Source organism: Solanum lycopersicum, chromosome 1 (genome assembly GCF_036512215.1).
Source record: "Solanum lycopersicum chromosome 1, SLM_r2.1".
Taxonomy (NCBI): domain Eukaryota; kingdom Viridiplantae; phylum Streptophyta; class Magnoliopsida; order Solanales; family Solanaceae; genus Solanum; species Solanum lycopersicum.
Window position 1 is genome coordinate 77,795,451 of NC_090800.1, and position 23,500 is coordinate 77,818,950.

The 23,500-nt window shown below is 32.4% G+C and overlaps 3 protein-coding genes across 4 annotated transcripts; 2 read left to right on the top strand and 1 right to left on the bottom strand.

Moving 5' to 3' along the window:
• The first annotated feature begins 730 nt into the window (after nt 1–730).
• Nucleotides 731–3,133, top strand: LOC101244228 (uncharacterized). The gene is made up of 6 exons (NM_001309813.1): nt 731–944; nt 1,025–1,089; nt 1,239–1,291; nt 1,393–1,860; nt 2,036–2,210; nt 2,704–3,133. Exons 1-6 carry the CDS (start codon nt 800–802, stop codon nt 2,896–2,898), a joined length of 1,101 nt encoding a protein of 366 aa, NP_001296742.1. The 5' UTR covers nt 731–799; the 3' UTR covers nt 2,899–3,133.
• Nucleotides 3,134–3,408: 275 nt separating this feature from the next.
• Nucleotides 3,409–3,956, bottom strand: LOC104648574 (uncharacterized). The gene has a single exon (XM_010326125.4). The coding sequence runs from the start codon at nt 3,820–3,822 to the stop codon at nt 3,619–3,621; it is 204 nt and encodes a 67-aa protein (XP_010324427.1). The 5' UTR covers nt 3,823–3,956; the 3' UTR covers nt 3,409–3,618.
• A 6,867-nt stretch (nt 3,957–10,823) lies between these two features.
• LOC101244526 (telomerase reverse transcriptase) lies at nt 10,824–23,229 on the top strand. Of its 2 annotated transcripts, none has more exons than XM_004229574.5 (13): nt 10,824–11,325; nt 12,406–12,483; nt 12,649–12,714; nt 12,813–12,978; nt 15,936–15,999; nt 16,088–16,382; nt 16,884–17,010; nt 17,311–17,455; nt 18,550–18,688; nt 19,066–20,226; nt 20,944–21,503; nt 22,184–22,456; nt 22,625–23,229. In XM_004229574.5, the coding sequence occupies exons 1-13, from the start codon at nt 11,035–11,037 to the stop codon at nt 22,905–22,907; spliced, it is 3,648 nt and encodes a 1,215-aa protein (XP_004229622.1). In that variant the 5' UTR covers nt 10,824–11,034; the 3' UTR covers nt 22,908–23,229. The 2 variants fall into 2 exon arrangements, with proteins under 2 accessions (XP_004229622.1, XP_069155910.1); XM_069299809.1 differs by lacking the exon at nt 10,824–11,325 and adding an exon at nt 11,586–11,723.
• Nucleotides 23,230–23,500: the final 271 nt, after the last annotated feature.

Here is a 23,500-nt window from a genome sequence, read left to right on the forward strand (position 1 = left end):
AATTTTAAATAACAAATAAAATACTAGACTAAGATTCTAAATAAAGGAGGATAAATAAATTGAACCCTATTTTATTTAAAACGTCAATCAATTATGTGCTTCAATATAAGAATCGAGAGTAAACGCTATAGCTTGTTTCCATATTCAACAGCATGATCGAACTAAAATTTTGCGATTTCAAAGTCTCTCCATTGAATAGCTTGTTCTCCCCAATAGGATAGATAGTTCAATTCCTTATAGCTTGTTCTCCCCAATAGGATAGATAGTTCAATTCCTTCCCTTAGAACTGTACTTAAAATATTTTTAGTCAATTCGGATGGGAAGGAGGGCAAAACGGTCAAGAGAGTAGATTTGGAGACGGTGGGTTCACGGGGATGAAACCACATACTTAAAAATTACTTACAAGTTAGAAACTTGTTTCTCGATATTAAAAAAGTCATTTTGCTTATTTTGAAGGAGTTATTTTTGCTATGTAAAAAATATTTCGCCGTACCACACCCCAGATCCACAGGTAAATACGTTTTAGACCATTGTAGTTAGATCTGGAGTTAATTCCCATTGATTAAAAACTCAGCAAAATAAATAATAAATAAATAAATAAAAGAGAAAAAATTCTCTAACGGTCAAAAAAAAAAAAAACCAAAAAGAAAGGCTCAAAATCCCAACGGTCTTGTTAAAATCTCTTTGTTGTCAGCTCCTTCAACAACAAAGAAACGTTGCATTTTCACCTGTGAATTCATTTTTATTCCTCCAAATTTTATCTGGGTTTTGTACATACTCTGTTCATTCTTCAAGAACCATGGAGATAGCTGTCATCGATTGGAAAACCATTGATTCAAGATTTGTTAAAGACGATCTTTATGAGCATTTTAAAGCTCCTCAATGGGTCGATTTCTTCGCCCCCGATGCTCCAGTTGATGATGATGCTTGGTTCTGCAGACCTGGTAAAAAAAATTTGTTCTTAAATTTCACTTCATTTTGGGGATTTCTGTGTTAACTTCTTCTTGTTTTTTTTGGAGAACAGAGTGTAATCATCCAAAGACAGTGGAAGATTTCTATAAAGTAGCTACCCCTTCCTCCTCTTCGAAGGTTTGTGCTTTCTTCCTATTTCTGAAATTCCCACAAGTGGGGTATTGTAATTTGAGTGTTTTTGCTAGTTTCTAAATTCTTGTGGGTAATGGTTAGTTTCTTGAGAATCAAAGATCTGCTCTGTTATTTGACAAATTTGTGATTTACAGCTTCAAAGATCAGCTAGTGTATCTGATATTCCTCTTGGGGAACGGAATAGGAGGTATGACAAATGGAAAAAAAAATAAAATTTATGCAATCGTTTCTACATGAGTTTTTATTTGGACAAGATTATGAATTCATAAATGGTGTTTTTAATTTCAGAGATGCAACATTGAAGAAGAGGGGGCTAATTCAACCGTTGGTATCACTGAATAAGGATTATAAATGTGACAAGATTGTTGAAGATGGTGAAAATCAGAATCCCAATTTTGCAACCCCTCCAAGGTTCAAGGCTAAATTGATGAAACAAACAATCAAGTCGAGCGCGGAGAAGAAGCCAGTTGATGAAAAAGAGGAACATATACCAAAGCTGAAAAGTACTCTTTCAGCTAGGAATCTTTTTGCTGGTGGGGATTTGTTGAACAAAGTGTCTGAGTTTTGCAATGAGCTGAAGAGATTAGTAGTTACCAGGACTAAAGAGAGAGAGAAGTGTGCAGATGAGAACTTGGAGACAAGTCCATTAATCTTTGATGATAAAGAAAGGGAAAGGAAGCCATTGCTGGAGATGAATAAAGAGACTAATGAACTAGTGGCAAAGAGCAACACTAAGGACAAACAGAGAAGGAAACTGTAAGTTTCTCTTCACATACTTTATTTAGTCAACCAATTTTTTGCATCGAAAATACTAGTTTCAGTTGAACGCGTAGCTTATAGTTGAATAGTTACCCAAATGAAACAATTGGCTGAGCAAATACATTATTAGAGGTGTACTGAGTATAACTGGTGGTGAACTCTATCTATGCAGGAGAAATGATAATGCAGAAAACACACCAATACTTGTGGATGTGAAGAACATTAAGCGCAGAGATGAAGAAATTTTGTCTCAGATCCGCACAAATCCTCCCACTCCTCAGTGTTTCTCAGCCAGCCGGGGAGTTACAAAGGCTGCTCCATCTAAGCCTTTGAAATCTAGGCCTCTGGTATGTGTAAACCATATTGTCCCTAGATTGAATTTTGCAGTTCCAAGACTCGCAGACAGTAGTAACCTGTGATCTCCTCACTTTCTGCCTAATGATAATTTTCGACTTCTTGTGACGTGTTTTTGGTCCATTATCTCCTTGCAATCCTCACCTTATGAGCCAACTTATCATGTCGATTTAAAGACTAGTCCAAGGGTCTATTTCTATATAGTTTCAGTGCAGTACAGTCTGCAATTTTAGCTACCACCAACTAATCTTCAAGATTCGATTTCATATGATATTCGAGACGAGCTTTGGCCTAGAATCAGCACTATTTCATATGATATTCGATTTCATTAAGACATTGCTTGTTCTGTTGTTACCACCACTAGCTTGTTCTTGATTGATTGTTCTGATAATAAAAAAAACAAAAGAGTATTTATAATGCTTTGAACTGTTGGTCAAAATAATCCTGGGATTGATTAACACTGAATTTGTATGAAATAAACATTAGGAAACAAGAGGGATCCTTCAAGAGCTGGAACAAAGCAGCAATGAAGTGAAGAGAAAGGAAGATCCAGGGAAGATGATGACTAGTAACAATAATCAACAAGGGCAGAGAGGTGGTGGTGTTATTGTTGCTGAAAAAGAAGCTGCAAGAGCTTTGGATGTTTTCTGGTTCTTGAAGCCTTGCACACTTGCCAGCTAAAAGGTTCAAGCCACACACCACTGTTGCTGAACAAACATTTCATGAAGTGCTTACTCCTCCATACTTGAAAAAGTTGTCATTTTGTTTTTCCATATTCTTTCATTCTTTATAGTTTCTGATACACTCAATCAATCTATGAGTTTTTTTACCCCCTTCTGTGAGGAAAATAAGTTGTAAGAAAACAGTTCAAAGGTCCAGAATATTAAATAACATTATCCTTTTATTGATGGAAAAAGTTTATTTTTAGAATATATATATCTATTAGAAAGATAAGATTGTGATTGATTCTTGCCATGAGAACCTAAAAAGCTCTCAGCTTTATCTCCATCTCCATTTATTTTTATCATGAAAAAGAACCCCACAGCAGAAAAAGGAGTCCCCCCCTCATCTTTTTCACTTGGCAATAATTCTCTTGGAACAGTGATAAGCCAAAACAGCAATATTCAGATCTTGTTTGTCTTAACAAAACATTATAAACTAATTTTGAATTATGCATAGAAACAAAAACAATTGCAACCAATAATTACCCTTTCTTTATTAATGCACTTTGATTTAACATGAACCATCAAATCTCTGAAACAAAAAAACAAAGCCTTGCAGAGAGAACCACCAAACAAATCCACAAACCCAGAGTTATATTGTAAGGCTGAAACTTGAAAATTGAAAAAAAAAACATATTATTTACAGAGGGGGTTCAAGTTTAGTGAATCTTGAATAAATCTACCTTGTAGTGACACAAAACATACAATTCAAGAACCTAGCCCAAACATGTCGTAGCCTTGGATACATCCTTCCTGTATAAACACTTGATTCCCTACAAAGATCCTCCATAGTTTCCACAAAAAGATTCAAGCTTCTCATCGGAGGTATATACAGAGTCAAAGGCACTGCAGAAAACGCCACTGCAAAGAACAAGTGCAGCATCTCCACTTAAAACCAAAAAGATTGATTTTTTTTTTCTTCAAAAAGCTAACAACTTTGGATTTTCTTGAGAAAATCAAGAAAAGGGGGTTTTGTAATGAGATTTTTGGAGGATTGTTGTAGTTGTGGTTTTGGTGAATGATTTTGGGGGATTGAGATTTGGATGAACTTGGACCAATTTTGTTCATATATTAAATCAGATTGTGACGCGCGTGTAATAAAAGCTATTACATACTCGGTCTCATATTACTCGATCACTTTTCCTTTTATATTCCTATTAAAAATATAAATATTAAATATTTTAAAAGAGGATTTTTAGTTATAAAGATAAGAAAAGCTTAATTAATAATAATTTTTTAATTAAATTAATAATTAAATAAAATAACTATTTTTAATATGATAATCACGATATCGCGAGAATAATAAAAAAAGACCAGCCGTCTGTTTCTTTCCCATTTTTTTACAGCACCTGGTTGTCATCCGTGGTTTTGAGGTTCTTTTTAAGGGAGTAATGGGACATTTGGATAATTTTAATTGGATAACATATCATAGTTCATTTGGTTTATATTAAGTAATAATAAATTATGGAGATATGATACACTTTTTACAAAATAATTAAGAATTTCATTAAATGAGGATATATACAGAAAAAAAATCAATATTTTTAAATAATTAACTTATTTTTAAGTATTAAAAGAATATCAATAATTTACTTAATGTGAATCAAAAGGTGTATTATAATATTGCTAAAATTAAATATTTTTACTTATTTAGTGTAGATAATTAAAAATAATTGATTTTAAATTTATTTTTGTTATTAATTAAATCATTTTTAATGTATTTTATTTTCTGTGATAAATTTATTATATTTAAGAGTGGTGATTTTGTTTGGACAATCTTGTGTTTAATGAGTTTAAATGTATTGTATGGCTGAAATTTGTACAACTAAATCTTAATTATTGCACAAATTAGATTGATGCCTAAGAAATAGGCAGGGGTTTTGATAGGTGTATTAGTGAAAATAACAAGTGAAAATATGTGTTCTTAATGTAGGTATTGTAATCGATATAGCTAATTGTCATTATTATTTTGCCGCGTTAATTAATTATATCATTAGATTTTTAATTATCAGTTTCTATTAACTATCACGGTTAATCACTTACATGTTATCACTATATCATATATATTTTGGAGAAATGGGTCTGATATACCCTTCAACTTTATCATTTAGAGCTGATATACCCCTTGTTATGAAAGTGACTTATATATACCTCTACTTATAAACAAATGACTCACATATACCCTTTTCCTCTAACGGAAATGAAAAATAATAATTTTTATCTAAAATTTTATTATTTTTTTCTAAAAAAAATATAATCCCATATGAGGTAAATTTTATTATTTTTTTCTTTGACTTTTTTCTTTCAATGTCTAATTTATAATTATTATTTTGATAATCATATTTATTTATATTTCACTAATATTCTTGTAAAACTTATTGTAGATGAACAAATTTTTTATTCGAATACAAAATTAAATTACAATACACACAAAAAAATAGTTTAATTTTTCTCTTTAAACTAATGAATGAAAGAAAAAACAAAATAAGAATAAGAAACTCAAATAATTATAATAAAAGAAGTCAAAAAATAATTCATGTATGAAAAAATTTAAAATGTACCTTGAACTTTGATAGAAGAATCATATATACCCCTAAATAATTTTTTTTTAAAGATTAGAGGTAATAAATATAAATTTAAAACTAATTTTTTAACTTCCGTTAAATGAAGGGTATATGTGAGCCATTTTGTAACGGCAGGGATATATATGAGCCAATTGTATAACGATAAAGGCATATATGAGCCACTTTTATAACGAGGGGTATATCAACTCCAAATAACAAAGTTGAGGGGTATATCAAATCCTTTTCCCTATATTTTGTCTACATCTATTATTACACGAAATCCACATATTCCTTAGTTGTTATGTGACCTAAAAACCTTAAAATTTCTATCTTATTTTAGTGTTTATTATTTATCTTTTTTTCTCTCTCTATGGCCTCTAATAATATTTTTATGAATAGAGATCTAAATCGAATTACTTACATCAAATCAACTGTTATATATTTTCTAAAAAAAATTAAAGATGAGTTAGCATTTTTATCATAAATTTGTGTATCTTTTTATTTAATAATTTAGGCGAATTTTAATTTGTTACTTTTTTTTCTTTTTAATGAAAGTTATGTAGTGTATAAAATTTATTTTTCCGTTAGAAAAAAGCTAAAAAATCACGCTCCTTAAAAAAATGAGAAGCAAAAAAATTGTGTTTTAATACGTTCAACAAACATAGAAAGAAAACTAAAAAAAGTAAAAAAAGTTGATGGTACCAAAGATTAAATAAGTCTAATTTTTTTATGAGAAATGCGTGTATGGCAATTTGACTATTTAAAAAGTGGGTAGTGGTTAATGGTACTCGAAGCCACAGGGCAGACCTAGTGAGTTCTAGATTCATGTAACAAATACACGATAATGAATTTTGATTTTTATAATTCTTTGATATTTTGATATATTATGTCTTTATTCTGAATATATTATTTTTTGTATTAATATTGTTTTGATATATCATGTAATTGATATATTTATTTGATATCGCGTAAAATAATATATGTACATGAAAATATAGTTGGGAATGATATTTATCAATAAATGACTCAAAGTAACAATGTTGGTCTGTTTCCTCCTCATATGATCGAGAAATGCATGTTCATCGTAAGGAGATTGTTTGTACTAATATGGAGGAATTATATTAAAAACTAGCACACTATAATTTATTGTTCATTTTTATTTTATTGAATTAAAGTTTGATTAACTAAAGTCAAATGAAATAATTACTTAAGTGGAGAATAATTAGTTTTTTAATAATTTATGATTCATTTTAATAATTTTTTTGTTTATTTCGTGATATTGAATAAATAAGTTAGACTATTTTAATAATTTTATTTAAAAAATTAAATATTACAATTTTTTTATCATATATCTAAATAAAACTTTAACTTATCTTATAATTTTATATTATAATATCATATCATAATTTTATATTGCATGATAAAATGATCGGTGGAAAAAAACACAAAACAAATGAGGCTAATACAAAACCACTTTGTAGGTATATTGTTTTGGTGGCTGAGATCCTTTGCATAGAAGCCCTCGAATTTCAACTTGAGTAACCAAATTGGCTTTTTAATTCACAATAAATATAATATCTTAAAAAAAAAAAAAACTCGAAAGTTCTTTAAATCTACCAAAATTTGGTTTTAGTTGGAATATCATAAATGTATCACTACTATTAAAGTTCTTTTCGTATTTGGATCATACTAGAGAAGTCTAGGAGAAACACATGTACTGATCAATGAAGTTTTCCATTTTGCTCCATACATTTAATTCATTTTTTTAAAAAAATTATATATTTGTATAAAAGAAAATCTTAAATTTGACCACGTGGCATTATCACAAACAAGAGTTCTCTTTTAAATTTATTTGTTTTCATAATTATTCTTCATCTTTCATGATAAAATGTGACCTTTCTACAGAGTTGTAACTTTTTTAAAGAGTCATGAAATTTTCGGTAAAGAAAATACACATTTGTTCACATTATCCTCTTTGTCTATAAATAGAGGGATTTCCTCTTATTTTAAAACGATGAAACATCTGAAATAATTCTTCTTCTTTTACACAATTAAATTAAATATATGTATATTTTGCTCCTATTGAATGACTCACTGAAACCATTATTACTGTATCAATACACTTGTTAATAGAGTCATTCTATACTTTGAGGATCTACTCCTTTAAACCTTAGGTACTAGACAATAATAATTTACTTTTAATGAGACATTGCGCATTCAATGAACTCATTTTTTTTTTATGTTTCATTCTATTGTTATGGATCCTAGTATATTTTTTACAGTCATTAATTTATTTTTATGATATTACTTACTGTTTATGTTTTTTTTTAAATTATTGTAATAAGTATTTGTTAGTAAAAGAAGATTATTTATCTATTAAAAATTTAATATTTCATGTTGATTTTCATTTAATTTATAAAAAAATATCAAATAGTAATATTTTCTGAAGGTAAAGGATAAATTATAAAATGAAATTAAAGATAATTGATTGTAAGGATAAATGATAAGATGATATAATTATCATTTTTTTTATATTATTAATATTTATTACTACATAATCTTATATGTAAGATATCATTGCACGAATAATTTTACTAGTATTTATTATGGTAAGGGACTCCAAATCTCACCAATAAAATAAAATATTTTATTTATTTCTTAATTTTGTATCAATCAAATGCCAATTATAAAAAATGGGATAAAGGGAGTATCATGTTTGATAATAGCATTAGTTATTACGTATAAAATTCGCCACACCAAATACGATTTTGTTATTATTTTGTAGTCTCTAATGAATAAAATGACTATAAGTTAATGAAATAATATACTTTCTTCCATCACAATTTATAAAATCTAGCTGGTTGTGACATTAAATTTAAGGAAAAAAAGTCTTTGAAATTTATGGTTCAAATAAGTTACATATATTCATTTGGCTAGAAATCAGGTCATCAAGTGTAAAATGCACATTTAAAGTTAATTTATTATTAAATATAAAAATATGTTATTTTTTTTTTGGAGTAGACTAAAGTTGAAAGTTCTTTATACAAACCGAGATAAATAGTATTAAACATGCAATAATAATAAGTATTTAATGAATATGAATATGATGATATAATAGTAGATGAGAATAATGAACAATTAGCTCGGGATAACAAAGTCACGTGCTTTGTTTGTTTCACGTTGTATGAAATGATGTTTGTTGTATTCATTCTAAACTACCATATTACTTTAGTGTCATGAACAGTACTTGTTATATGTGCAACGAAGATTCAATTATCTTGTAATACAAACTTATGATTAGTTTTTAAAATTTTAAGTCAACCCCCCACTCCACTAGCCCCTAACCAGCCCCCATCACCACTCGACACCCCACCCACCTCCACCCCACCCCAAAAATTGTAAGTTTTTTTTTTAAAAAAAAAATTCAACTTCAGAAATTATTTTTTATTGTAGTAAAAAATAAAAAATATTTATCAAAAAATATTTTTCGCTAAAAAACCAAACATACTAAAATATCTTTTTTGGAAAATATTTTTACTCGCCAACCAAACATGAGAAAATAAATCACATATCAGGAAAACATTTTCCTTCCTAACAAACACACCCTATGTTTCTCAATTATTATGACAGAACACATGATAAAATCTCACTAAAATAATATATTAAAATCTATGGCCAAACATTGAGTTGAGAACAAAAGTAAGTCACAAAAATATAAAAGTAACTAAAATAAGCCACTATTTTAGTAAGTAACTAAAATAAGCTTAGTGGAAGAAAAAGTTCCACTATATCCAATTTTCTAAACGTTTTCCGTTACTGTCATAACATTTATTTTTAATATATAAAGAAACTTTTTCTTCCACTTTATAAAATGGAACTTTTTATTCCACTTTATAAAGTGGAAGAAAATCTTCCACTTTATAAAAAGTTACATTTTCATCTTCACCTTCACTTTCTCTCCTTTTTCTTTTCATGGCTTCAAAAAAAAAATCACTTTGAAGATGGTCATCTGCATCAAAAATTCACTTAAAAAAATAAGTGTTAGACATAGCGATAATCATCTGCATCAAAAGTAGGCGAGGCATGAAAATTTGAGGATGTCCCAACATTTTTCGTCATTTCAAAGTGTGAGAACTGACCAAAATAATTATTTAGTTCATAACTTGGAGCAATATTCCTATCTTGCTGAGGTAAACCGTTACAAAATATATAATAATAAGAATAATAAATAATATAAATTAATAAATAATTGACAAAATCAACAAACAATAACTGAAATATATTAATTGAGCATTACCGATCACTATCATTGATAGTTTTGTTTAAATCAAAATCATATCGGCCGGTAAGAGTATTTTGATAATGAGTCATTTTAGGAAAATCAGTAGATTGAGTTATCGAAAATCCATCAGTGCTATTATGATTTTCTAATTAGGGATGAACATCGACCGATAAAGGAGAACGTTGTTGACTAATCTTAGGCTCCTTCCTAACATATATTCCAAGTATTGTTGACTTGATTTGATCTATATAGTCATTTGGAACCCTTAAAATGTCGGTCAACGATTCGTCATTATATATAATTCACTCTCTAAAATTTACTTGTCCTTGTGATAAAAATGAAGTAGGGTATTTTCCGGCTATAATCAAATTATAATCGTACTGTTTATACCCATTCTTTTATAAATTGATGAAATAAATTTATGTTATCGGACATTTATTGGATATTTAGCATTGTGTTTGGGAGGACAATTATAATAAATGATATTTCCGTCATGTATAATTTCGCCATCTCAATAAATTGAAACTTTAACTTTACGTGTAGAAGATATTTTTTTTAGATTGAAATGAACAAATATAGAAGACTTTATGTTGTAGGTACTATCAACTATGCATAAACGTCCTTAAATAGATTTTTCAGAATAAAATAATAAAAATACATAATGAAATATTTTTTTCCGTTTTAATGACATATCAAATCAATATAATTTATATGACAACACTGAAAAAACTTCTTCAAGACGTGAAAAATATTCTTCTTATAAAGTGTAATAAAAAGTTTCACTTTATAAAGTGGAATAAAACGTTCCACTTTATAAAGTGGAAGAAAAAACTCCACTTTATAAAGTATAAGAAAAAGTTCCGTTATATATTAAAAATAAACGTTATGAAACTAACGAAAAACGTTTAGAAAATTGGATATAGTGGAACTTTTTCTTCCACTAAACTTATTTTAGTTATTTACATAAAATAATGACTTATTTTGATTACTTTTATATTTTTGTGGCTTATTTTGGTTCACAGCTCAATAAACCAAAATGTGAATTCAAAAATTAAAAGTTTTAACTTTGGAAACGAAGTTATTGGGAGGGAACTAAAGAAAGAAGCAGATTTTCTTTAATGTAATGACTTTTACCCCAATCACCATTGGGTTAAAAAGAGACTGAAAACGATTTTCCAAAAAGTTAAAAGACTTTTCAGTTTTCACTCACACCACACTTTTTCTCGGTACGATCCCTCGCCGGTCGTCGATGAACAAACGGAGAGTTCCAGAGATTCTATGGAGGCTGTTTCACGACCGTGCACGTACTCTGGGAGCGACAATCTTATCTCTAATTCCTCTAAAATCATCGACGAATTGCCCATGCAAGGGTCGCCGTTGCCTCGGATGTGGTGGAGAATATGGCGCCATTTCGTTTCTTCTTAGGGAAAATGATCCAGATGATTATCGGAAGCTTCTCAATCACTGTTTCGTTGTCGTCTCCGATCAAGCACCTCCTCTTCATGGCTATGATCCTCATTGCCGCTGGACACATCTTGAGGTATTCGCTTTTTTTGCCTAGTAGTATTCGTTTTAATGCAATGTTATGGGAAAAAATAGTAAGCATTTTCGAAATAACTTTTTTTTGAATAGAAACAATCAGAGGATTTTGGCGGGAAATTGTTGAAATTCTCACCTGTTATTGAATTTTGGCGGGACACTGTTCATCTTTACGTACCTTCTTTTTTTCTTCTTATTTTTTCCTTGATATTGTTGTCTTACTTTTTCTAAAATGTAATTTTGTGTGGTTTGTCGTTGAGGTCTTGACTGTTGTGCTGAATGTTGATGCTGGCTACTGCAGTTGAGGAAAAATCTGTCAAAGTGTGTGGCATGAACTTATGAATTTTGTAAATTGTTTTGAAAATAGATTTTTACAAACCACATAGAAGATACAATGAGGTGAAAATCTTTAACTTGAATACATTTCAGCAAAATATTTTCAGAATAAAAATTAATTGAAGAGCAATACTGTTGACACTTGAAAAGCAAAATATGATCATCTTTTTTGGCTGAAATGCTTAAGCTAAACTCGTCTGGTTATTTAGCTAATTGAATGAAGCTGTATATCACTGTTAAGAGTTTTCTTGTGTACAACTTTTGGAGTCGACAAACTCGGCAGAAACCGAAGAGTGTAGCAGGGCGTTTCATGTGTTTGGTTTGGAAAGAGCTGATAGTTCAGTTTTTTAGCCTCAACAGTGACAATAATCCAATTAAACTTTCAACATTTTTACGAGACAAGAATTGTGTATTCCGTTTCATGCCTAAGATCAACTCATTCCTATCACTTCATACTTGTTGTTTGGGCTGACTATACTCATGTTGTTCCTGTATTCTTTTTATTTCCCAAGGTTTTTGCTGTATATGATGCTCAAAATATTAGTAACATGATTGAGATATGCTTGAAATTTAAGATGCTCTCAACCTTGTTACAGTTTGATACTGCTGCTCTGATAGGAATTCTTGAATAACTGCTACTGCAACAGATGCCCCTCTATAGTACACTTTTAACTTGAATTATTATAAAGATATTAGTCCTTTGTTTGAACTCAGACTGAAAATCTCTTACACCCTGCCATTTCAGCTTGTTAGAAAGACAATTGAAATGACAATAAGTGAGCAATGCAGCAGTTCTAACGTTATAAGTTTTGGTTATGACAAGGTAACAACAATGCCTTTGTCAAGCTGATTTCGTTTATCTGCATCTTAATATATGCCTTTTCCCCTTTCAAGGTAGCTACACTTTTGGTTCCAGCAGTTCTCTTTTTCCTATCTTTTATTTTGCTTGATGATTGTTATATAACTTGTTTTTTTTCGTATCTGATAGATGAGACGGTGTAGTGACATTGTAGAGGTTCTAACATTACCATCATGGAACCTTCTCCTAACAAGGGTGTGTGAGATAATATTAGCTTTTCTGGTGTACTCTTTTGTTTTCTTATGTGATAGTAGGCAATTAAACTTTACTGAAATGAGCTTTGTCACCTGCAGATTGGGGATGTTCTCATGGTTTATTTACTAAAGAACACCTCAATATTTTTGCGGCTCCCTCGAAACAAATATCATCAGGTGGCAGGGTTTCCGATCAGTGACATATGCCTAAAATCTCAACTGCACATATCTGCCACTACCTATAAACCTACACTACTTCATCCTGGTAACTACCAGTTTCGAAAATGTCTTTTTTTGAGGCTTTGAGTTCCATTAAGTTCAAGTTTCTCTTCGCGGTTAAATAATTTTGATCCTCTGTTGCAGTATAATTACTCTAGAAAATTTCATATGAGTACACTAATGATTTGTCTTCTTGTTTTCTCTTATTTTTCCTGAATCCTATTCTTTTTTTGTGAATTTATTCCACTAGTCAGGGTTGTCTAGCACCTTTTATTATTATTAATAATAAAAAAATTCTAACAGGGATAAGTACAAGTACAAGCAAGGGGGCTAGACTTTACCTAACCAATCCAAGTGAGATAATGTGAACCTCTACTAATTAACAAGCATATCGTCATAGAATTTATACTATACTCTATGATGATATGAAAAATGAGGATGCTTAAGTAATGCAAAAATTTTAAGTCAAGAAGATAAACAAGTTAATAAACTCATATTTCGTTTTACAAATGAATGAACTAAAAACATAGATTGTCTGTTTAAAGCAATTCGAAGTATTTTCCCTTTGAATTTATTGGATCTTATTAAGTTGTTGACACTGTCATATGATTCTTCTTTCCCAGTTACATAGATAGGTACCTTGGAACAAACTCCTCAGTCACCTTAACATCTTAACTATGACATAGTTGTAGTAAATGGCCATGTATCCTCTTTAATGAATCTAAGCAATCTTGAATGAAATGTCCCTCCATCCAGCATTAAATGTGATATCTGGAATAATAATGACAGATCTTGTAACTCCTTGTACAGTTATAAATCAGCCAAAATTAATGTTTCTCCTTGCACAAAGAAAGAGACTATTGCTCCTTTAGTTTCTGTTACAAAATGTTTAGATTTTAATATTAGTAATGTACATAGCTACAGTTAGTAGGAATCTTATTTATAGGAACCCCTCTGAATTTCTTTCCTAAGTTAGCCCCAAATGTATTGTATTTATGCTTTGATCATATATTGGAATATAATAAGATCTTCCATTGTATTACATAGTAATAGATGTAGGTCCATGCCCATTTGGGCTCTCGGTGCATGCTCCAGTTGGGCCCGGGTGTGAGCGGGGTGTTAGAGTGAGTTAGACTCCCATATTGTTTGGGGAGTGAACTGATGGACTGCTATTATGGACTCAGGCGATCCTACCTTCATGTGCTAGCTTTTAAAGTTGAGTAAAACCAGGTTTCAAATCTTTAAATGGAAGCCACTGTCTCTGTGTTGCTTGAAGCTTCATGCAGACCAAGAAAGCCCCTCTGTTTTTCTGTCCCTTGCCTGATGCCAAATCTGAAACAGTACTATCCTTCTCCTTTTGTCGCAAGCCCTGCCCTCGAGCCTTTGCCAAAATTTCAAACCCATTTTGATAAGGACTAGTGATAGGCATAGCAAGAGTTTTAGTCTAGAAACCTTACCCTCGTCCTTACCTGAATTGTGAACCATCATGAATTCCTCATTACCAGCTTTGTCAGTACATTAAGAGCTCTCACCCATAGTAATAAGAATCAGGTTACCAGAATAAACTAATGTGGAAGCAAAATTAAAAACATTAACAGCATAAGATGAAAGATATGTGAAATTTGAGATTAAAATCCTTCAAGAAAAGTGCTAAGAACCCTAATTGTTCTTAGTATTCAAAATTAGTGGATTAAAACAAATTATGATAGTTATAGAGTCAGTTCAAGAACTTAGATCAACAGTGACCTTGACCCCTATTTCGAAGAAATTAGGGAGAACTATCAGTATAAGACTAATAACCTTTTTTAATTTACTTTTGAAGAAACCAAAGATATCAAGTTAAGAATTACTCCATATATATAGGGAAAACCTATCCCAAATAGAATGAGATTCAAATATTACTTTTATGGAGATAATTACTAGGAAACTTAAAATTAGGAAACTTTTACACTAGGAAATTTTTAAACTAAGAAGCTTTTAAAATAGGAAATTTTTATGCTCCTACATGTGGAAGTTATTACTTCATACATGTTGAAGTTGGGGCTTGCAACTGTCCCTCTTTAATCTGACCAGTGGTAGCAATTGCTACAATCTCATGTTCTTGCCTGTTCTTACTAGCTCCACCAGATTCAGGAACTGTAGCTAGTGCTTGATCAGTATTGGATGAAACTCCTGGATCAAAGCTAATGTACCCCATCCCCTTGTTGACGCTACCATGATTTACTATTTACGTAGCATTATTACTTGAAATATTCTTCTTGCCCCTCTTGCCATTTAAAATATCCGTAAAATCCACTTGGTGTGCACTTCTTCATAAGCATCTACCTCATCCTTACTTTTAATATTAATTCTGACAATCTGCAATTGTTATCAGTGTGTCCTTGATGTTTACAACTTTTGTAATATGAAGGAAATCAATTTTATACAACTTCTTGCCACACTTCTTAAGTTCACATGCAGCTTCCTCTCTGATGTTGATCCGGCAAAGTTTATAATAAATCGACCTCAACCTGACCCTAGCTACACTAGGCCTCGTTTGACCATTGATTGCTTTATCTACAGTTAACTGTTTTCCAACTGCTGGAGCTATGGGAAACAAAGCTTCTTAGTAAAGAGTTGTACGGGGAGATCAGGAAAAGATATCCAAGCAAGAGAAATGGAGGTTTCCTCTTTTGGATTAAACAAAAGTGTCCATTTTGAATTCTAAATTGATAATTAACATCCCGACTCTCGTCCTTTACCCCAAATATATGTGATAGTCTCGGAATAAACAGAGATAGTCTCCATGAAGAAAAAGCCTTACCAGCATATGCCTTGAATCTGTGAGACCAAATGAGCAGCCTCCTTTAATTCCCAGAAGTCTAGCTTCACGGGGTGGTCATAATTTCTTTCTTTCTCATATATCTCTAAATATATTGGGAAGTTGTGGATTTCTGCTAAACATAAGTAGATCTGATTTATTGTTTGAATTGTTTTAAAACTTTTAACCGTTGCTAATCCCAGAATCTAGGAAAAAGAGAAGTGTAGACGAAGTTTACTCATCAGCAAGGAAAGAAATGGGGATTAGGTTTGTGTTCTGATGTTGTTACTGTAAATTGTACTAGCTGGCTTTGCTGTCATTGTAGGATTATAGTTTCCATGCCCTGGCGCTGCAGGAAAAAATGTGAGACGGAGAAGTTATCTGCAGAAACTACAGTATCTGTTGAAGTTAATTCTGCTTGTTGTGAAGTTCTTCCATCGAGGGAAGGACAATGTTACTCTAATAGACATACTCCATTGCATGGAAAGTGTAAAAGACTGTTTAAATGGCTGCGTCAAAGGAAGCTTAGGCAGTTGAAGGCTCAAGGAACACATTCCTTAAGCCCTTGTATGAGTTTTAACACTAAGGACGAGTCGTTGGGAGATGTGAAGAGTGATGTAATCTTAAATTCAAGACCTCCTCTTGAAAAGGTGATTTATGAAACTTATACTGCTGTTACCGAATTTGATTTTATATCTAGCTTGTGGTCTTTCACACACCATAATATGGCCCTTTTTGCGTGTGATGCATATGCTGATAAGAGATCACTAACTTGTATGATGTTTCAGAATATTGCAGTTGCAGGTTTTCAATCTTATAACCATTAAGTGCATGTGCATTTTATTCTTGTGAAATGATGCAGTTTGATGATTATAGTGCATGTTTAGTAGCTTGATAACTTCTAGGCATTTGAATGATTGAATCCTACTTATCTTTCTTAGGATTGCTAAAGGGTGTGTATTGGGATCAGTCATCCTTAGCCCCATTTTAACAATCAGAAATTTTCTTTTTTGATGAAAAAGGTTAAAGTTTTTACAATCAGCACTCAGGAAGTTCTGCATGTAGATCACAAATATTTCAGCATCTATTTATATCTTCACCCTCATTTTTTTTGGGTTTAATAAAAGGTTTTCCCTTTTTCTTATTAACAGACAAATGCTTGGTGCTCTTGTTGTTCGGTCTTTGACCATCTTTCTGAGGTCAAAAAGGGAATTCTAATCGACAGGCGAACCATGTTGTACAAGTTGGATAGTTGTTCATCAGTACTCCCGTCCGAACGTATCCTTCTACTTTCCCCCCATGCTAATCTGGCTTGATATTATGGTTCACTTCAATTGCTACTAGTCAAAATTAAGAAAGGGATGGAGTTCCACCACTTCTTGTTCACACTTTTTCTGAAACTTTCTGCTTCTTAAGAGCTAAATGGTTTCATTCCCTTTAATTAGAGAGGAGTTTTGCTTCTGTCTTTATTTTTCCATGTCACTCGAGGAAATGGAAGAACTAAAATAGAAACTGATTGTTGTTTCCCTCTGTGCCACCGTTAGGGAAAACTTTGTTGACAAACTTAAGAATACTCAGACATCTTGTATTCCTTGAAGCCAAACTCTACTGGAGCACGTGAACTCTTCAAGGAAATTTTTGGATCCCTTGGTGTTAATGTCTCTACTGAGGTAGCTCCTTGCATGCACAGAAGCAACTGTAATAACATCGCATCCTCGTGTCTGTGAGCAACAGCTTTCCCTTGTTCTTTATTGATAATAATCTATGTTTATTCCTTCTCTTTTAAGTTGTCTTTTTCTTCAAGGATTTTTATCTCATTTAGTCTCTTTGGTTGTTCTTCGTACTGAAGGCATATCTCTCTCAGATGCAGATAATAGATAATCTTTGTCAAAAGTACCTGGAATAAATGATTTAGCACTGTACTTTTATTTTTCTCTTTCTAACAGTCCAAAGATTGGGAATTGAGATGTTATCCCATCTGTAAAGACATGGTGCTCCTCTTATCACATTTTTAGTTTCTTTGTCTGCTCAAGCTTAAAGTATCTGCACTTAGGGGCTAATGAATATTTTGTATGAGCTTGGATTACTAATGATGATCAACATACATAATTACTGGTCAGACAAATTATAAACTGTGGTGGAGTTTTATGCCATAGTCAAGCATTGGGTTGTTTATCGAGAAAATGCTAGTCAAGTTGTATAAGCTGCTTTTTGTTTCTTGGCAACGGAAAAGCCAAAAATATATGGTCCAACCTGATAGTGGGAAGTCAGATCATCATTCTGTTTGATTTGTACACTTGTAGAAGGCATTGCTGTAGGAGCCCAGCTCAAGCAAACTTACTATTTGTTTGGGTATGTGTGTGCGTGTGTGTGCTGGGTTAGTTTATCAGAAAACCTTCATCAATCATTTTTACTGTCAATATGTATTCAATCAGTAGCTTACGTCTGAATTTGAGAGCTACCTGCAGCTTTATATTTCTCATTAAATTTAACAACATTTTAGCCCCCTTAACTCTTTGATTGGCTTAAATTTGTTAATGCAGTTTAACTAACCAGAAAAAATGTTGAATGTTTTTTGTGGGTCAACTCTCTTTGATTCTGTTCCGAACAACTTCTCTTGCTCTGAACTACTATCACCACTTTCTTTTGGCAGTGAATGTGTGGACCAGTATTTTGTTATCCTAAATAACATGGTGCATGTTCTCAGTATAAGTTATTTTGTTCATTTGACATGGTCGTTTAATTCTGTTCTGGGGACGAGAGTGTACTTCTATACCTGTTTTACTGTCTTTTTTTAACACTTAATGTTTTGCCTAGATACCATTCAATTATTAAGTTGCTGAAATCTCTCATCCGCAAAGCTCACCACTGCCAACACTTACGGCTGTTGGAGAAACACTGTTCTGCTCCATCAGTGGACCAAGACGCCAAAAATATTGCTGCAACTATCTTGAAGGTTTGTCTTTGTTGAACTTCTTAAAATTTTAGTTCATCCCCTTCTTGTTTCCGGTCTCTTGAGGTTCAGAGTTATATTAAAAGAAAGAAATTTAGTAGTATTCCATCGACTCCCAAAAATTTGTCAACCGAGCCACAATGTTTGAGATTTTGGATATTACTTCAATTTGTGGGCCAGTCTGTTGCCTATTACAATCTCTTATTGTTAATTATCAGAAGAAATCTGGCTCATGTGAGGTGCCATTTATTTATCTGACATAATCAGGTGCACTTAGTGAAAGCTGAAAAGTCAATGAATGATCCAACTCAGTTCTCCATATCTAGCATCCAGATATACAATCTATTTAATGTGTGCTGTTTTAAACTGGTTGATATCAGGCAAACAAATCTGAGGCAAGTGTACCTGCAAATGATTGTCCAGAAAATGGAATTGCACACTCTGACTTCAAGTCTGACAGCTGCAATACAACTTCAGAATCACAATCCTCTTTTGTGGAGCCAACCAAATGTTATTGTCTGAAGAAGCAAGTCGTATCATTTGTTTGGGCAACTTGTCGTAATATAGTGCCCATAGATTTGCTGGGGACTCCTTCTAATTGGAGAGTTCTAACGAATAATATTTACAAGCTTGTTAAGCTACGAAAGTTTGAGAAATTCATGTTTAAGCAGTGCATGAGGAAAGTTAAACTATCTAGTTATCCTCTACTATCAGATGAGAACTCCATTTTATCGAAACATAAATTACTAGAACACTGGATATTTTGGTTGTTTTCTTCTTTTATTGTGCCACTGGTTCAAGCAAACTTTTATGCAACTGAAGCTGAGCATAAGAAACAAGATATATTATATTACCGCAAGCCGACCTGGGAGAATGTTATTTCCAAAGCCGTGACTTACTTAAGGGATCAAGGGCATAAAGAATTAACTGCTGAATCTGTCAGGAAAATAATAAGGACTAGGTCATTTGGCTTCTCAAAAATTCGACTACTTCCAAAAAGAAGGGGGGTAAGAATGCTGGCAAATCTCAAAGCATCCCAAAACTTGCGAGTGAATCATCCTTCGCGACCCAGAGGTTGGAGAAAAGTAGGCGCTCGTAAAAAAGGTAAACGCCACAATTACAAGTCTGTTAATGAAGTCCTCAAAGATTTTCATTTAGTTCTCAAACATATAGTAGCAAAAGAACCAGAGAGATTGGGTTCATCTGTATTTGGCTACAATGATGTGTATAAAAAGCTTATCCCTTTCTTATCAAATCTGAAGAGTAGGTTTTCTGTCAAACCTGGAGTATTCATCGTTGTATCAGATGTTGAAAGAGCTTTTGACTCTGTATACCAAGATAAGCTACTAAGTGTGCTGGATGATCTCAATTTGGAGGATGAATACTTTTTCAGCCAAGTTGTTCAAGTTGTGTGCACTAAGAGGTCACTGAAGGTACCAGAAAACTGGGTATTAGGGAGTAAAGAGAATATCTCTGGTCCTGCCAATGTCATATCTTTTCTTCCCACTCACTCGTCGCATGGCATTCTTGTAAAGCAACAGGTAGGATGTTTTGAACTGCTTTAGGGTAAACTCATCTACATGCAAATTACATTGTTGTTTGGCTTCTTTCACTTCTATGTGAATTTGTTTCATAATTTCTTGGCCCTGATTATATTTGTGTGAAAGAGGTCATACTTATTACCATTATTTGAACTGCCTTAGGGTAAAAACATGTACATGTACATTTCATGGTCTTCTCGTCTTCTTTCACTTCATGTAAGTTTGTTTTTTAATTTTTTTGGTACTGATTGTGTATTTTTTTAAGGCATGCATTCTTTTACATTCCATCCTTGATAGTCTTTGTATATATTATAATTTGCATATCTGAATACTGTTCTGCAAAAGAAGAATTACATGAGACTGACTAAATAACCAACTAACTTAAAGCAGTGTAAAATAACATTAATGTTTTGAAGTTCAAAGAGAAAATTGCGCATTGAGCTCTAGGTAGGTCTCCCAAGGTTAACGATCTATGAGGAATGGGGTGTGGGGTGGGAAGGGCAGATCAATTAAACATCCTACTCCTAGAAGGAGGACTGAATCATTTTTTTCTGATTTTTGATTTTGTATTAAGGCTCCTTCAACCAAAGAACAAAAAAATGAAACTATGATGAACAGTTATATCTTTCAGTTGAAACGTGACCTGACATTGTTATGCTTTAAGAACCTTACTTCCAAAAGTGGCTATAATAAAATCTAAGTTATTGATTGTTCCAGGGGAAAGGCAGAAGAGTAAGAAAAGAACAGTTTCAAAATGATTTGAAGGAGCACATAAAGCGCAATGTGCTGCAGTTAGGTATCAAGTTTTTCTTGCAATCTGTCGGTATACCTCAAGGAAGTGTTTTGTCCACTCAACTCTGCTCGTTGTATTATGGTCATCTTGAGAATTCAGTGTTATTTCCATTTCTTGAGAAAGCTTGTATACCTGCCCCTAGATTTCCTTCAGATGAACCTTTACTGGATGATTCAGCTGCAAGACATGATCATCTTGTGGCATGTAAACCTATCAGTCTGTTGCTTAGGCTTATTGATGACTTGCTTTTCATCTCAACCTCAAAGGAACAGGCTTCTAAGTTATTCTCCCGGCTGCAGAGAGGGTTTCGTGCCTACAACTGCAACATGAATGAACAAAAATTTGGAACGAACTTTCAGATGAATATTATACCAGGTTTGGGATCGGATAGATTATATGTGGTTGAGGATGGAACTTCGTTTCTTCAATGGTGTGGACTACTGATCAACTGCTCTACCTTGGAAATTCAGGCAGATTACACTAGGTCAGCTATTTTCCTAGTAGCAACATGTCATCACTTGCGGATTTTCGTGCAAGTTATTTTATTTATTCTAGTGTTTCTTAGATGTTTATAATATGGTCAAGCGGAGTAGGCCACTCTAGGAATCTTACTCACTCACTTGCTGAAGAAACTGATACTTCCCTATTAAGCACACAGCGTAGAAAAATGACTCTTCTAACATGATCCGTATCAAGAGTTGGTTGATAAAGCGTCACTTATTTTGTAGAGGTCTGCCTTGCTGTAAATCTGGGAAAGATCCGTGTACATTTATAGAGTGTCCATTTTCCACGGGAAAGTTTACCTTGGCTTGTTGTGCAAGGCATTTCTGGCTTTTAAGATGATCTAATTGGTGTAGCAGATCTGCACGTCAGCTCATTTTTTTGTTTCTTCATTAATGACTAGGAAGTGTCTTGTTGACTGAAATGGTGTTTTGTTGCAACCACCATTTTATTTAGCATTCCGGCATCAACTATAACCTTATTTGGCTAGCAATTGACCTATTAAAACAATTTTTGATAACTGAACCTATTTAAACAATTTAATGGTTAGGATATTTGGCTACTAGCAACATTTTGTTCAGCATGATGTTTATATTCTTCTTTCTCATTGACTTTCTCAATGCTCAAGGAATTTGATTTATTGATGTTATCTTTTGCTGACAGGTACTTGAATTCCCCGCTAAGTTCAACCCTCACTGTTAGCTGGCTAAATAAACCAGGACGTAACTTTAAGGCTAGGTTGTGCAGTTATCTTAAACCGAAATGCCATCCTATATTCTATGATTCTAACATAAACTCAGCAGTTGTGGTGAGACTCAACATTTATCAATCTTTTCTTCTCTGTGCCATGAAGTTCCACTGCTACCTCTATGATTTATCATGCTTGCATAGATTCAGCACCAAATTTTATGTAGATGCTTTGCAAAAATCATTGAGGTATGAAACATCTAGTACATTATGATTTGTGCTGTTTGCTCTTTTTATACACTGGTGTTGGACCTACATTTTTGTCTAAATTCTTGTACATGAAAGTAGACTTTTGCATCATATCTCAAAGTGTATCACATATTCACTCACTCCTTAATTTTGTTTTGACTTCACTAGGTATATGAAAAGGCTCATCAAGAGGAGGATGTATTCCTTCAAAACTGGTTCCGATTTTCGTCCAGTTCTTGAAGTGGAGAAAGAGGAAATTGAATGGCTTGGATTAACTGCTTATAAACAAGTGTTGAAGAGAAAACCAGCATGGTATAAGGAGTTGTTACATGTAATAGAGGCTAAGCTCAAGGCACTTGATTACCTTAACCTAGTTCCAACTAGAGCATCAGTATTGAAACATGCCACAGATATTAAGCGTTCCTCTGTACTATGGAAGATTAAATATTGACAACGCAAAGGCTGCAAAATTTTCCATTTTGTCTACAGAGCTCTGTGATTGGAAAAGAAGGCTGTGAATTTTCCATATATGTTTAAATTAATCATATTAAAAATTTGTGCGCAAAATGGAATAAATTTACTATTATTAGAAATTTGGTATTTGGATAGGTCAAGGCGTAAAGTATTCCCTGCAAAGGTTCCATTTGATTTCATAGACGGGTCAATTCATGATCTAATTAGATGATTTTGTATTGTTATGAATGTTTATGATGAATTCATCGGTAAATGTAATACGACGAGTTTAATATGGAATTCAAATAAATTGAAATTTAAGATATTTCTCAAATTAGTAAACAATAAAAGAAATTTACTATAATTGTTATTTTTTTTTTCTTTTAATCGTTAAAATACATGTCGTACATTAATAATTATTATAGTGAAAAAGTATGACTAGTAGTTGAGTGAATCTTCTGCAAATAACTTAATTGTGTTACAAACATCGTAAATGATAGAATGATTTTATCATCACGATTCAATAAAATCTGATTTTTTATTTTATAATTTTTATTTAATTGCTTAACTCGGAAAAAGAAAATAAAAAAA